The sequence below is a fragment of the Colletotrichum chrysophilum genome (assembly GCF_026319265.1).
Source record: "Colletotrichum chrysophilum strain AFK26 chromosome Unknown scaffold_99, whole genome shotgun sequence".
In the NCBI taxonomy this organism is placed as follows: Eukaryota; Fungi; Ascomycota; class Sordariomycetes; order Glomerellales; family Glomerellaceae; genus Colletotrichum; species Colletotrichum chrysophilum.
Window position 1 is genome coordinate 101,469 of NW_026517386.1, and position 15,757 is coordinate 117,225.

Consider the following 15,757-nt stretch of genomic DNA (forward strand, 5'->3'; position numbering starts at 1 on the left):
CATGACCCCACAAATCTTCCGCGTATCGTTGCGCTGGACATTGACAGATGATGTTATGATTCTCTGGGCGTGGTACCTTACCTAAACCTAATTAGAGTTGGATAATTTCCGAGTAATTGTTATATATGAAGATGGAAACTTCAGACGAATAATGAGCGATGCCTGGTGGTCGTTGCGTTGTTCACCTCAATCTCCCCATCTGTTGCTGAACGGTTGCAGCCATGCGTTCTCTTGCACTGAGCCTTCTGGCCGCGGCCTCTGCGCTGCTACCGGTGTCTTCCGCCGCATCAGTTGCCTCGCCGAAGCCGAGCCTTCCCGAACGTCCTCATGTTGTGCCAGCTCCCTACAACACCGGACGGGACATGCCTCACTCTCCTCCCCGAGAGAAGGGCCGGTACTGCTACGTCAAGCCTGGCTGTGGAGAGAAGCGAGACGATGCGCCCAAGATTCTGGACGCCTTCAAGAAGTGCAACGATGGTGGCACCGTTGTCTTCGACAAGTCTTACCTCATCGGCTCGCCCCTGGATCTCACCTTCTTGAAGCACATTGACGTGGTCATCACCGGATCCATTGAGTTCAACGATGACCCTTATTACTGGGCCGACAACAGCTTCAAGTTCGCCTTCCAGAATCAGTCAGTCTTCTGGAAGCTTGGAGGAGAGGACATCAACATCTACGGTGATTTGAGCAACGATCAGTCTGTCATTGATGGTCGTGGCCAAGCTTACTGGGTCGCGATCCAGACGAACAGCAGTGTAAGTGGTTGCTTGGAGTATGGATGGCGAAGTATTTCAGAATTCATTTGGCTGACTTTGTTCTGCCCTAGCTTCTGAGGCCCATGCTGTTCTCTTTCGAGGGAGTCAAGGGAGCCACGATGTCCCACCTTCGCATGCGCAATCCGCCGAACGTAAGATCCCGAAAGATGTTCTCTCTTAAACACTAATGACTGAAATATGCAGTGGTTCAACCTGATTGCGAACAGCACTGATGTTCTCATCAGCAACATGGATCTGAGAGCAGAGGTTTGTAGCAAGCCTTTCACAGTTTTATCTGCATTCCTGACATCATACAGAGCACAAACAGCACCAAGATCGCCAACTCAGACGGATGGGACACGTATCGCTCCGATCGAGTTGTCATTCAGGACTCGTACATCATCAACACCGACGGTGGGTTCTCAGGTTACTGAAATTTGGGAACGCGACTGATCCTCTCTAGACTGCGTGTCTTTCAAGCCGAACAGCTCGAACGTCGTCATCCAGAACCTTGACTGCACCGGGTCACACGGCATCAGCGTTGGATCTCTCGGTCAATACAAGGGCGAGACTGATATTGTCGAGAACCTCTACATCTACAACATCACCATGGCTGACGCTAGCGATGCTGCCCGCATCAAAGTTTGGCCAGGGATTGAGTCTTCTTTCCAGACTCTCCTCAACGGAGGTGGCGGTCTCGGTCGTGTCAGGAACGTTACGTATGATCTGTTCAAGAACATCAACAACGATCGTGCCATCACAATCACCCAGTGCTACGGCCAAAAGAACCAGACTCTCTGCGAAGAGCACCCGGTAAGCTTCATTTCCCTGCATTGACGTATGCTTGAAGTTACGTGCTAACCCAGGATTTCTCCAAAGGCCAACCTGACCATCACCGATATCACCCTCAAGAACATTTACGGCACGACCTCGGCAAAGCTTGACCCCCAGGCCGGGACGTTAGTTTGCAGTGCCCCAGACGTAAGTTAACCCAGATCATTGAGCATTTACATCACAGTCTCGGATAGGTACTGACTTGATACCTGATTATTCAGCGTTGCAGCAACATTCGCGCCGAAAACGTCACAGTCACCGTGCCGAGCGGAAAACCTCCTGTGTATGAGTGCAAGAACTTGGATAACAACCTGTTGCAGATCAACTGCACCTCCGGAACAGATGGAGAAAGGGATAACACTAATGGTTAGGGGATGCATGAGCTCTTCTCGCTTGACGATAATTAGTAGCTACCAAGCTATGCTCCTCTGGTTGCTATTTTCAACAGGAGGTGGACAAGACGCCGAGGCTGTTATACAACTAATGTATCAAGCTTCCGGTACCAATAGCCCACTTCAGAAAGGTCTTCCTCGACGTCGTTGTCGCGGTGTTGAATCTGTAGCGACACGCCCAGTGCCTCAATATTCTGAATCTCGTCTTCCCTAAGCCTTTGGCACTCAATCTCGCGAAGCACGAATCCCATTCTTTCCGACCAATACGTTTCCATGAATTTGGTCAGAGAACACCCCATTTTGGCAAACTCTGTTTCAAACTCCTCGATAAGAGCTTCTAGTCGATCGAGCTCCAGAGCGTCTTCATCCCATATCTCAAGCCTTTCTTCTGGATGTACCTCCCTCCCCGACTCATTGCAGCATGTGTGTGCCAAAGGCAACAGTTCAAACGTACATGCCCTCAGACAGGCTGATCTGAAATGTTCTGAGTCCATCTCAATTGACTCGACAAGAGCTGCAATATCGCACACATGGACTTTCGCTGCTTTTAGGTGTTTTGACGGTGCGAACTGGTCCATAGGGCGGAGTAGGCTAAACATCCCAGTCCACATACCCGTAAAAGGATGACATCCTCTACTTGAACAGCCACAGACGCATGCGTCAAGACACCAGGGTTCACACAAATAGCGAAATATCGTCTTGAACGCCTCCAAAGTCGGCGGGTGATGAGTTCCAATGAAACATGTGGACAGCCTGTGCGCTACAATAAACCCCTCAACCATCCCCGGAATACGAGCATGTAGTTTTGCTCCATGTTGAAGCAGCTAAATTGCATAGCTGGGACGGGCTGGATGGGCTATCGGGGTGTAGCCGTTCGAGTCTGGCAAGTCTATGTCACGAAAACCGTATCGATAGAAGGTTTCTGCCGCCGGGGCTGCGTCGCCGTCATAACAAGCTAGATGGAGGTGAACTGACCATACTTTCTCATCGGTAACGTTGTCGTCGGTTTCAAGCGCACGAGGAACAACATTTCCCCTTCGTTTGAGGGCGGCAATAACACTTCTCGTGTGCTGATCCTGGACTTTGGGACATCGAAGGTCCCATTTCTCGATTTCTTCTGGCGCCAAAAGAAGAATTGCGATCTCCTTCAACTCCTGTCTTACATCTTTCAGACGTCCAACAACCATTTCCCGGGCCTTATTAGATGCAAGTATCAGGGAAATCATCCAATGCATTCCACTTGTGGCTTTGGCAATACATTCAACGTCGGCATCCAGAATAAGCTTTACCCCATTGGAACACGGGCAGTCATCCGGGCAGTTGGTCGAACGCTCGCTGCGGCAGATGCTACCACTCCTAAATAATGCGTATTGCAGCATCAAGGTTTCGCCACGCGCATGGAACATCTCTCTGCCAAATCGATTGAGAACAAGCTTGAAGCCTGCTGGCCAGTCGACTAGGTGGTTAAGAGAGGTGTTGCCAAAGGCATCATATGTAGCCAAGTCCGACAAAGACACGTTGCGATCCAGAGCGTGTTTCAAGGCTAGTTCGTCCCGCAAAACAATTGCTTCCGAGGGATGACCCATGTACACTATCTATCATCAGCAATTATTTCCTTAAATTGTCGACTATCTCTTACATCCAGCAAGCTTAGAGCTTTGGCGGATTATTTCAGTATGTTGAGTCAAAATGTAGCAGCCTTTTACCGATGACTTTGCTTGCCGGATATCAAGTGCCAAAACACCGTCATCTGGGCAAAGTATGTCTACGATTTGTCTTGTTGGCCATGGCGAGTAGAACGCTGATCCAAAAGCGGCTTGGAAGGGGTAACTATGATTGTATCAACACCCTGTGCTTTCAAGCCAAGTGGCTGTTACTTACATGCCCTTTCGGTCTGGGCGGTCGCGTGGGACGCCAGCACTAGCCAAGAACGCCACAATCTCGTTCGGCAGATTATAGTCTTTTCTGGTCCTGACATCTAGGGCGTCGTGCAATAATGTGTTTCCGGTACTGCCAATGTCGAAGGGTGATGAGGTCCTAGAGTTAAAGCTTACCTGAATGGCTTTGATAGTGTGGGACTCCAGACCTTTGACGTCCTGGTCGCTCCACACTCTCTCTTTTAAAGCTCTTCTAAGCAACAGAATGGCCTGTTGCGCAGGGCTCGTGTCTCTTACCGGAAGATAAGTAAAACACGGCGAGATAGCAAAGCCACCAGCTCCAGAAGTTGTGGATGTGGTAAAGGTCAGCGCTACTGAGACTAACCCCCGCAACAACCTTGCAGAGATCCCAGCAGACCACTTGCTTTGTTCCTGAGTAGAGGCACTCATAGGGCAAAGAGGGGTATGGGGCCTTTCCAGAACAACCTCCCTCACCAGAAAGGCTGACCCCGCCCGCAAAGTCTTACGATTCATACGGCGTCTAGTATCGCAATTGCAGTACAAGCTCGAGTAATGGTTGGCGCCGTCGTCATCCATTTTGACATCGAGTATTCTATCGAGCTGGGGCATTGAGTGGCTTGCTTGCTTTTTGTTTACCCCGTCGCAGATCACTCTTAAGGCATCCGGCTTTGATACCAGCCTCTGCAGAGTCGACATAGTGTCAGAGCTCGTGGATACTAAGGCTTCTATCGCAGATTTCAACTCATCAACATCTCCCTTGGTCAGTGGGCTATTGCGTTGGCTGTGTGAAGTGTCGCAATCGATGCTTTTCTTGATGTCGAGCAGCAATGCATTTGTAGTCGATGTCTTCGCATGAATCTGGTAGACAGAAGCTTATGTACTGATTGAAATTTCCCTGCAAAGCATAAGCAATGACGATGCTAATCTTCGATGGAATCCATACAGTTCCATCACTTGTAGAGCCGATTGAAGAGCTATGTTTGCTGCCTCGAGCTTCTTGTCCAGAGAATTCAACTGGCCTCTGCGGAAAGGATAGAGTATTTTCTTCCTGTGGTCCCGTAACGTTTGGCCGGCCGGCTTCAACAATGGAGAGGAGTCTTGGATGAGGACGTTGTCCAAAAAGGCCTCAAGCTGTACTATTTGGGCGTCTGCAGCTTTCAAAGCCTCTTCTAAGGCCGCAGTGTTTGTGATAGACGACTTCAAAAGCTGATCTTCGAGAGATCCGATCTGTACCAAAAGTACTTGAAGGGACCTCTGATGCCGAATGGTTGATTCAACTCCATCTTTGCGACACTGGACTCCTTCGATATACGCACCGATTGCCGAGCTCACCTGGATGCCGAGCGAGATGACTCCGACGACTGTGCCAAGGACCTCCGCCATGATATCAGTCAACGTGTCGGGCGGCTTATCCTGCCTCGGTGACGGATCTAGGTGCGGCGCAGTACATGCACTTTAGACAATTCAGTCCACTTGCCACTGCGTAATTGCAGTGCAACACTTTCCGACCACGCGACTTTCTCAATGGATGTCGCCATGTGGGGCCGTCAAGGCACGGGACCCGAATGCGAAGATGTTCTTATCTCGATCTCGGCAACCCCGTTGACATTGTGCGGGGTGAATGCGAAAACCCCCATTTGCTTCTGGTCTTCATACTTATCCTCCCACCGGCATTGTCAGACGTCAGATGTGCATTCAAATATCTTTAGGATTGGACACATGGAGAATCTGAGACTGGGGTGTTCATGTACATTGTATGAAGAGGATAACTATTTACATTGACAGTGGATTCACGATCGACGACGGACGAGCCAGCGCTTGCAGTCCATTACTGCATTCCATTCGCACCTGCAATCCCCTTAATACTCTCTGCACCACGCTAGCTCACCGAGCTTCAGCAGAGGTCCGAGATAAGACACAGGAAGGACAAGACCGCCACTCATCCAGTTGCAGAGAGTGCCCCATGACTTATCGTTGTTGCAGTTGGTGAATTGCTTGTTGGCTGTCCTGGACTCGGTGACGGTGGTTTGGCCGTCGTAGGCATACTCGCACCATCCATGCGATGCCAAGCACGTCACCTTGCTGGTGCCGTCGAAGCTGGGGTCTTTGCCTTGGCAGTCCTCAACCTTGAAGATCTCGCTCAGGTTCGCCCAGCTCTTGTCGTGGATCTTGTTCAGAACATCGACGTAGTCGTTCTTCCACTCCTTAGGGTTGTGTAGTGCGTAGGAGCTGCCCGTGTCGGGATCAATCCAGAATTGGTAACAGTTGCCCGCGGGGCCAAGTCCGGGGCATGAGATGTGTCCGTTCGTCTGGGGTGCAAAATCAAGCGCGTTCACATTGGTTGAGCGGGCAGAGACGATGCCGTTTGCCTTGAGGGCTTGTGAGAGGACAAAAAGTTGTAGATCGTGGTAAAGCTCGGTGGCTTGAAGGTTCAAGCTGGTGACAGCACGTTGGCTGAAACCACCGGGCTCAGTGGCAGCAATAAAGAGGGTGCTGTTGTGTTGAAGCTCCTTCAGGGCGTTCTCAAGGCTACCTTGGTAGTCAATGACAAGCTGGGCGAGCTCGCTGCCGATCTTGCCGAGCGTGATGAAGCGAGAGTTGGAAGAGCCGGAAACCGAAGTCATGAAGAACGAGCTCATGCCGGTAACAACAGCCATGCCCGTAGCAACTCCAGCCAAAAGGGGGTTGGCGAAAGCACCGACGGCGGCCATCCAAAAACCGCCGGAGATCGAAGTCCACAATAGAGTGCTCGGAACCTGTGGGTCGGTAGACGGGGAAACGGTGGCAACGATATCCCCGATTGTGTCGGCAGCGAGCGAATGTCCGTTCCAGAGGGCCTCTGAAAACTGGTTAAAGAACTGCGAAATTGCGTAGATGTTCCAAAGAGTGTAAAATTGCTGAGGCGAGTAGTAGTTGGCAGCAACACCAGCAGTTTCGAAAGCCCCGCAGGTGTCGCGAGTGAGTGTGTCGCAGGTTCGGCCGCCGTAGCCATTGAAGGCCAGAAAACATTGGGCGAATCCCAAATTATCGCAGTCCGCCTTCGTGCCGTTTTCGGCAATCCACTTCGTGATGTAGTCGGTTACATTCAGCTGCGCCCAGCATTCGAGCTTGAGGCCTGTCTCTGAATCTGGAGAGCAGTCCAACGTCTGGCGGGTCACGAGGACGTCGTCTGGAGAGATGGCGGCCACTGCAGCGACAAGCAGTCCGACGGTGAGAAACGATCGGAATGCCATTGCAATAAAAGGCAATAACTGAAAAAACAAAAAGCAAAAAAGAAGGACGATTGTAAATGAGAGTCAGACCTGGTTCCTTGTCTACCACTTCATGAGAATCTGGGGTTGGGTGCTCATTGAGATTTGTACTCTACGACGATGTCTAAGTTTACCAGTTAAGGTGACGTCAGGTGAGTCTGTCACCGTATGTACCGAAAGATAAGCCTTTCATTATTTTGACTCAGGAGCATAGATTTGATCTGCATTTTCAGCGCGTTTTTTATATGAAGGAGCACGGCTTTAAAGCGTGCCAATATGGGGCTGAGCCAGGTCATTGACTCGGAGCACACCCACCACAATTCCGGCTCCACCGACGCCGACTTCAACGCCGCGAGAGGGATCGAGACAACACCGCAAAAAAGAGATCAATCGACCGGGCCCGCCTTCGAAAGTTGCGGGTAGAATCTACTTTGCCCAGACAAAAATAGTCTCTCCGACACGGCACGCATGCACTCCATCTCACCATCACTTGGCAAACTGACGAAAAGGGTCAAAAGGCTTCCTCCACTGATCGTGAGACGGGAAAATCATTTGCCGTCGGACAGTCTGGTCCAGCGATTGATTGGTTTCTCTTGAACTCTGGACCGAAATTCCGCTGACTTAATATCCAGCGCCGTGGTTTATCCTCCATCGCCGAGACGTTCATCACGTGGGAGATACAACAACATCTAATAACACAATGCTTAGCAAAGCTTTGACAGTGGCACAGCTGGGATAGACGTAGAAAAGGTGTAATTGAGTCTCAATTAGACGTTCGGCAATTGAAAATCGATTCCCGCGGTATGCGGAAGAGAGGATGCGCATGTCACCCGCTGGTTGAGACGGCCCGAGAAAAGCCCATTGTCGAGGAGTTAAGCCAAGCAACGAATCATAATGCCAGCTACAAACACGTTGTCTAATTGCCAGGGTATCCCGGGGAGGCTATGAACACCGTGTGTGGTGGGTTGCAACGCATCACCACCGCTGCCAATAACACCTAGAATTATTACGGACCGCAAAGCAACAGTTATCAACTTGCCATCGAGCGCGTTGGATGTTGGAGCAACCGGCACAGCTCCTATTACCCCTAACCGTGTCTCTCGTAAGGCTGATCCCATATTTTGACAGGTCGGTGTGCGAAGCTTGCGCCTCGAAAGTTGGAAATCGGAATCATTTACTTACATGTATGGAGGTACCCACAGAACAACATCGTCATGAGCGATTAATATATCGATTCTGACTCTCTACTGACCGCCACAGGACTACTCATGGATACCCAACGTTAATGGACTATTCGCCGGCTGTATCCTCATTGAGACACAGCCAATGGTACAGATACGCTGAGATATCGAGTTAAAGTCCTCTGTTGTACGTTGAGCGGCTGAGGACACGGAGTCCGACTTGGTCACTCAGAGCTAGTCATGCAGTGGGAGAGATCGGTCATGTTCCGATGAGACATCATGGGCCTTCATAGAGACGGCAGAGTCGCGTTTCATTCTGTTCACAGCGCCCTAGAGGCCCAATCAAAATACAAAGAGTCACGCTGCACTCTTAGCGATGAGAATCCCACCGTAGGCGGCCGCTTCCGGCTGCTGTTAAAAATACCTTTTCCCAGCGGAAAAGACCGAATCCGATCTGAGCTGCGCCGAGAATCAGCCACGACATTTACGCACTCCCCTGCCGTGAAAGTGGCGGTGGATTTCTGGCATCGCAAAAGTAGCTTGTCGCATCACCGACAGAGACGCTGAGGCTTTTGAGATGCAACGTCTAGTGCCGAGGGGGACTGTGGCATTGACGGCGTCTCCGGTAGAAAGCTGCCTTCCCGCCTCGACTTCTTAGACAAAAGATCTATAGGTTTCTCAAAACCACTTCGACGCAAATGCGTACACAACCTGGTCGGACTGCATTGTTTACCAAAACGCTTGCGATGAGCCTCACGAAGCCTACTTGAAAACGCCGTGACGATGGCGTTTAGGTGCTCTCGTCGATTGCCGGCTATCCCTCCAGTCGTTAGTTAGGTGGAGAAACAGCCTCACGAGACCGGTTTTCAAACGCAGGGAAAACCCGAGTCCGACGTCAAAATAGGAGTATCATATGAATATGTCAAATATCACAATTCCATCTGCGTTGGCGACGGAAATTGCGGCACGGGTTTCTGGGCAGCAGGGGGGTTGAGTCGTGGCGTGTCTTGAACACACCATTCCAGCCGATAACGACTTATCAAATACGACCAGCGGCATTGGGATGAACAGTCACGGAGAGCTTATTTTGCCTTTACTATGTTTCGAATTTTCGTTTAACAGGAGCATGTCATCTTCTCCTTATTATCGCATGCCCCCCACCTCATGCTTTGAAGCTGGCGACCTCTGATATCGTCTTCATGAATCGAGTAGCATCATGCCCGAACCTGCCGAGGAACAAGCCATCCACAGCCTCTCCAAGTTTCTCAAAAAGCCCAGGTCCAGCACTGCCACCATAAATCACTCTAGTAGATCCTGTCCTTTTCTTCATGCTCTCATATGATCTGATGCCTTTCACCACAGAGATGACGTGGTCCTCGCTGGCAGGTTGGTCAGCACCGATAGCCCAGACCGGCTCGTATGCGATGATGACTTCCGCAGAATCAGGGATATCAGCCAAGGCTTGGTCAACTTGAGTTTGGCACTCATCAAGTGCAACTTGCACGTCTCCCCTCGTCTTCTCGCCGATGCAAATCAGCGGGGCCATGCCATTTCTGCTCGCGGCCGCTGCCTTTTTGGCGGTGATCTGATCGTCTTCGCCAAATATCCTCCTTCTCTCTGCATGTCCAACCTCGACTATTGACACCCCGGCCTCGCTCAGCACCGAGGGGCTGACCTCTCCGGTGTATGCGCCAAAGTCTTCCCAGTGGCAGTCCTGTGCGCCAAGCCGGATCGGCACGGTAGAGAACTTTAGTAGCTGGCTGACAGGGTATATGGAGACAAAATCGGGGATGAGAAATATGTCGACATTTTCGAAGGTATTTGCTGGAAGAGAGCTGAGCTGAGATTGCACTTCTTTGGTGAAGTCGATGGTCCGTTGGAGAGGGAAGTATGCCTTAGTTGAGAGGCCAATCAGCCTCCGTTGTGGTGATGCAGCCATGATGAATATGTGGGTATGAGTTGTTCGCTAGCTAAGACATTCAGATGAGATACCTTTGAAGCTATTCGGAGGCGTCCATTGTATGAAAATGGTCGTTCCATACCTAAATAGCGGTGCCGCGGAAAATCGGGGGTTTCTCCGCGCCGGCGAGCTTGAGCGGAGTCACGGCGCATGGACTTGCGGAAAAGCCCACTTGGGATGTACAACTGTGCGGGCCGATCGTCCGACCCGCGTATCCGCCCGTAGCCAGGTTACTGGGTACCGCTGTCAGCTATTTTGTGTTCTGACATAATGGAAACTGGATGAAAGCAACATGACAGATGAAGCTTGCTGGGGTTTTCTCCGGAACACTTGATTGTGTTTCATCGATCTCATCCATTACCTAAGTGATTAATAAACTCAATAGGTTAATTCATGATGATGCAAGTTGCGGCTGAATACCTTGCATTGACCTCGTTCTGACGGCTGGCTGCTCTCATCTCATCCGTGTGCTTTCTCTGCACATTATTTTCGCATCTTATGATTCAATAACGATACGTTCATGGAAATTGAGACACGCGTTGTGTTGCTCACTACCTTATCGTGTCACCGCGAGTATTCATGCCCGCAGACCTGTTACAGTAGTTCAACATAAAACTTCCCTTCCAAAAGTGAAAGCCAAATCACTCTGGTTGCCATTCCTTCCTAGAACAAGCACTGGTTCAATTGCTTTTACCCCTTTGCCATCACAGTGAAACTTCTCGAAGGGTGTCCTTTGAAACGAGGATCATCAATACTACAATTGGCATGATTAAGTAAACATGTGTCACGCAGTGTTCGTTCACGATATGGCGTGGCATCACAGTTATATGGAAGGTGGGAGTGCATATTGAACTGGGGAATGACTTTGAATTATCTACTTTTGGTCACAATCTAGGCTTCCAGGCTGTTGATAACCTGGACCTTTGCGGCACTGCCGCTCTTGGGGTCGAACTCATAACTCAACCACTCCTTCGCAAGTCGTCTGGCAAGCTCCTGGCCAATCACTCTCTCGCCCATACACAGAACCTGGGCATCATTGCTCAGAATCGAGCGCTCTACACTGAAGCTGTCGTGTGCTGTGACGGCTCGGATGCCTTTGACCTTGTTGGCGGCGATGGCCATGCCGAGTCCAGTGCCGCAGATGAGAAGGGCACGATCGGCCTTGCCGTCAGCGACCATCTGTGCTGCGGCGGCGGCTCTGTGGGGGTATGCGGTCTTGTCGGTGCCCTCGTGGCTACCAACGTCTTCGACAAATTCTACTCTGGCATCCTTCTCAAAGTCTGCCTTGATCGTATCTTTGTACTTGATGCCGGCCTCCTGTTCCGAGGCGTTAGCAGGGTCTCATGTCACCAGGGGGGAGGTTCCTCATACGTCGCAGCCGACGACAATGCGGTACTTCTGGCCCGGGTTGCTACCCATTTTGGTGTGTTTTGATGATTCCGAGTGTGTTGTGAAAGGCAGGAGTGTGATGGGTGATGATGGTGCAAGATGCAGTTGTTAATTGCTCGTATTGTCAATGATTTCCCATTGATGTTTCATCCAGGAGGGATTGGGAGCTGTTTTGAAGCAGGAAAGGCAAAACGCGTCACCTGGCTGGTCGGATAATCGCACACCAGACCCGAGGTGGCGGAAGAGCGGAAAATCGGCAGATGAAGGGGGACCACACACATGCCTGCACAGAGTAGCAGTATGAATCACACTTGCGGAAGTGTGAAGACGGGGTAGGCCAACCCCAGCTGATCTCTCATTGCGGAAATCCGGGGTGCAGCAGGCCGATTGCCCGCTAGATCCCTTGTTCACAACCGACCCCCGCACAGCCCTTATGATATTACCCACCCGTCATCCTACATTATGTACCAAGTTCAGTCCGAACGAACTCCTGTCAGGTCATTCCATCTTCAATTCATCTGTTCGTCTTTCAGATCATCTCAAATCTTCCCCCTATCGCCAAATTCACACTTTCCTCAAACCAGACATCAGACACCATGTCAGACCGTCACATCTTCCAGTCCGCAGATGGACTGGTTGACAAGTGTCTGAGAGGCCTCATTGCCTACAACCCCTCTCTGGGCCTTGACGCCTCCAACCGCGTCGTCTTCGATACAACCTACGACAAGTCCAATATCAGCATCATCTCTGGCGGAGGATCAGGTCACGAGCCAGCATGGTCCGGCTACGTTGGAAAGAACATGCTTGCTGCCTCCGTCGCTGGTGACATCTTTGCCAGCCCCTCAGCAAAGCAGATCTTGGCCGGTATTGAGGCTGTTCCTTCAGACGTTGGCACCCTTCTCGTTGTCACGAACTACACCGGCGACTGCCTTCACTTCGGACTCGCCAGCGAGAAGGCAAGGAGTAAGGGACACAACTGCCGCATCATTATCTGCGGTGACGATGTCTCGGTTGGCAAGAAGAAGGGCAGCTTGGTTGGCAGACGTGGTCTTGCCGGCCAGCTCGGTGTTCTCAAGGTCACATGCGGTGCTGCCGGTGTCAAGGCTGGCTCCTTCGATGAGATCTACCAACTTGGTGTTGCGGTTGAGAACGAGATCGTCTCCATTGCAGCCACCCTCGATCACTGCCACGTCCCTGGACGCACCGAACACGCTCAGCTCAAGGCTGATGAGCTGGAGATCGGCACTGGTCCTCACAATGAGCCTGGCTACAAGAAGCTTTCCCCCAGGCCATCCCCTCAAGACCTGGTTGACCAGCTGTTGGAGTACTGCCTCAAGGAGGACGACCCTGAGCGATCCTATGTCAAGTTCACCCCCGGCGATGAGACCATCCTTCTGGTCAGCAACTTCGGCGGCATCTCCTACCTGGAGCAGGGTGCGCTGGTTGACGAAGTCCTCCAGCAATTGGAGCAGAAGTGGAACGTCAAGCCAGTCAGAGTGTTCGCTGGTCCCCTCGAGACATCACTCAACGCACCTGCCTTCTCCCTGTCTCTTATGAACATCACAGCAGCCTCGAAGAAGTGCTCCTTCTCAGTTGAGCAGATCAAGGAGTTTGTCGACATCAAGACCAACACCCACTGGGAGTCCATGGCCGGAGCCCAGACCGTACGACGCGATCGCAAGTCCCAAATCGTTCACGCTGCCCCCGAAGAACCCAAGACGATCGATGCGAACAGCGACGTGAAGATGGACCCCGCGATCCTAAAGTCCATGCTGCGTGCGGCTTGCTCTGCAGTGATCGACGCCGAACCCGACATTACAAAGTGGGACATGATCATGGGGGATGGAGACTGTGGAGAAACCCTCCAGACTGGCGCATCGCACCTCTTGGAGGCACTGGACAAGAAGGGCGTCGCCGATGGCGGCTCTATTGTCGCTGTCTTGCATGAGCTGGAAGACATCGTCGAGAGCAAGATGGGCGGCACACTGGGCGGCATCCTGGGCATCTTCTTTGTGTCCCTGTGCAACTCCGTCAAGGAGAACGCGCCCCTTGCCAAGTCCAAGGGCATCCTGTCTGTCTGGCAATTGGCCCTCGCTTCCGCGCTGGAGCACCTCAGTCACTACACCCCCGCGAAGGTGGGCGACCGCACAGTCCTTGACGTCCTGATCCCCTTCGTGGAGAGCATCAGGAACGGAGGCTTCGACTCCGCCGTCCAGGCGGCTGTCGACGGCGCGGAGGCAACTAGAACCGCAAAGGCAAAGCTCGGTCGGGCGACGTATGTTGGAAGCACGACGGAAAATGGAGGTGCCCAACCCCCCGACCCCGGCGCGTGGGGTGCGATGGTGGCAATCAGGGGTTTGCAGACTGGCTTGGCGTAATTGGTACGCGTGCACTCGGATATTCAAAATTAGCGATTAATAGAGTAAGATTCCTCCACTTTTGTGCCTCCCTCTCAACAATCATTCTGACATCAGTCTGTAGATAGGTAGCGGCTGGTGTTTCCCAATTCCAATTGTTGAACCAAAAAAGATGGACACACAAAGATGGAGCTCCCGGCGTGTCACGTAATGGCCAAATCAGTCAAGGCAAAGAAAGCAAGCCCAACGTCTCCGAGATCCCCGTTGATGCGGAAAAGGGTTTGCCACACTTCCGCCGCCTTCGTGTTGAGTTTTTGATACACACCTGACCTCACGTCTTATCCCGAACAGAGTATGCCGCGTGGGGCAACCCCTCCCCAGACCCCGAGCATCGTCGTTCGAGACCAACAAGTGCCCGAGTGGTTGTTTCTCGGTGATTTCAGGCTGTTTGCGCCGGATTACCCGATTAGGAAACCCGAGGGCTGAAGCCGGTGTGGACGCCCGGGATCCGTGGTTGGTTGGTTCATCTTTCCCGCCTGGAACGGCCTTTGAGCTTGGGTGGAGAGGGGTTCCATGCGGAGTCCGGGGTGTTCGCGGGGCATTTGGAGGGAAGACGGGGTCTCGTGAGGCTCCTGTGATCGGACGACCCGCCGGGGAACTGGGAATGTTGAGTCCATCTCCTTATTTATGGGTTTTTCTTGGGCAGCTAAACCAAGTCTAGCAGTTCCACCATGAGACAAGTCTGACCAGATCGTGCATTACACTCCGGACGGATGCTGATTCAGGGTCCAAGGGGCAAAAGGGGTTGAGTTGACAGCAGCAGCAGCAGCAGCAATCAACACAAGCGAGCACAGCTGATGGGGAGCTCTGAGCTTCACACAGAACAGCTAGCAGTGTCTTTGAAATACGGATCCCCGGATTGTCACACGCCCAATACTTCGCCTCGTTTATCCACAATACCGGTGGACCGGACAGTTCACCGCGTTCTGGCCAGAACCTTACCTTGAGCCATCCATGGCAACGTCACCCATCCATCAGTGCTGTTTTGTTGGTTTGTGCCCGTTGGCTGGGCTGTTATGCGCTAAACCAGGGGGAGATCCTGCGCTTACACCTTCCCCTCACATCGTCAACTTTTTTTTGGCAGCACGATCGGCATAAACGGACGCGGTCGGTCGACACCCCGAACCGAACCGTGACGTGCCCCTCACCTCACGATGTTTTTTTGCTGTGTGCAATTGGGGAGCTTTTTTGGTCTGCAGCCATTTTTGAGTTTTGACCTTAGTCGAATATCAGCGCTTCTTCTTTGCTCTTACACCTACCTCCCTCGACTTACGATACCCAATTGCTCGAAACGACGATGCCCCCCGACCGACATGCGAGCCGAGCCAGTTTTGCGTGCACTCGATGCAAAAAAGACAAAAGACGATGTGATATTTCCCAGGTTTTAAGTGAAGGAGGAAGATCTTGCACGCTATGTCGGAACAAGAATGAGAAGTGCGAGGTCCGGTATGGCGAGGACAAGCGCAGCCATCGCCGACCGAGCGAGTCCAAGGCACTGCACCAGCGGATGCAGGCCCTGGAAGAGTTCGTGAGGAACGCCTCCCGGGTTGATGGACAATCATTCGGGATCTTCAAAGACGACGACAGCTCCAGGAGCTTGAGGCAATTCTCTTTTCCAAGCCCTGCGAGCTCTTCTAGTACTGGTACACACACAAGGACTGTTTCGATGCCCTCTTATGA

The 15,757-nt window shown here is 51.9% G+C and overlaps 5 protein-coding genes across 5 annotated transcripts; 2 read left to right on the top strand and 3 right to left on the bottom strand.

Annotated features, from left to right (window-relative positions):
• Positions 1-221: 221 nt before the first annotated feature.
• COL26b_009861 (uncharacterized protein) lies at positions 222-1,960 on the top strand (the record flags this gene model as incomplete). Its single annotated transcript, XM_053182576.1, has 7 exons — positions 222-755; positions 827-907; positions 960-1,022; positions 1,073-1,169; positions 1,219-1,568; positions 1,635-1,714; positions 1,819-1,960. 7 exons carry the CDS (start codon positions 222-224, stop codon positions 1,958-1,960), a joined length of 1,347 nt encoding a protein of 448 aa, XP_053033482.1.
• A 3,778-nt stretch (positions 1,961-5,738) lies between these two features.
• On the bottom strand, positions 5,739-7,112 carry COL26b_009862 (uncharacterized protein; the record flags this gene model as incomplete). Its single annotated transcript, XM_053182577.1, has 1 exon — positions 5,739-7,112. One exon carries the CDS (start codon positions 7,110-7,112, stop codon positions 5,739-5,741), a length of 1,374 nt encoding a protein of 457 aa, XP_053033483.1.
• Positions 7,113-9,473: 2,361 nt separating this feature from the next.
• On the bottom strand, positions 9,474-10,250 carry COL26b_009863 (uncharacterized protein; the record flags this gene model as incomplete). The annotated part of the gene is made up of 1 exon (XM_053182578.1): positions 9,474-10,250. The coding sequence occupies one exon, from the start codon at positions 10,248-10,250 to the stop codon at positions 9,474-9,476; it is 777 nt and encodes a 258-aa protein (XP_053033484.1).
• Positions 10,251-11,162: 912 nt separating this feature from the next.
• Positions 11,163-11,690, bottom strand: COL26b_009864 (uncharacterized protein; the record flags this gene model as incomplete). Its single annotated transcript, XM_053182579.1, has 2 exons — positions 11,163-11,588; positions 11,643-11,690. The coding sequence occupies 2 exons, from the start codon at positions 11,688-11,690 to the stop codon at positions 11,163-11,165; spliced, it is 474 nt and encodes a 157-aa protein (XP_053033485.1).
• Positions 11,691-12,256: 566 nt separating this feature from the next.
• On the top strand, positions 12,257-14,038 carry COL26b_009865 (uncharacterized protein; the record flags this gene model as incomplete). The annotated part of the gene is made up of 1 exon (XM_053182580.1): positions 12,257-14,038. One exon carries the CDS (start codon positions 12,257-12,259, stop codon positions 14,036-14,038), a length of 1,782 nt encoding a protein of 593 aa, XP_053033486.1.
• Positions 14,039-15,757: the final 1,719 nt, after the last annotated feature.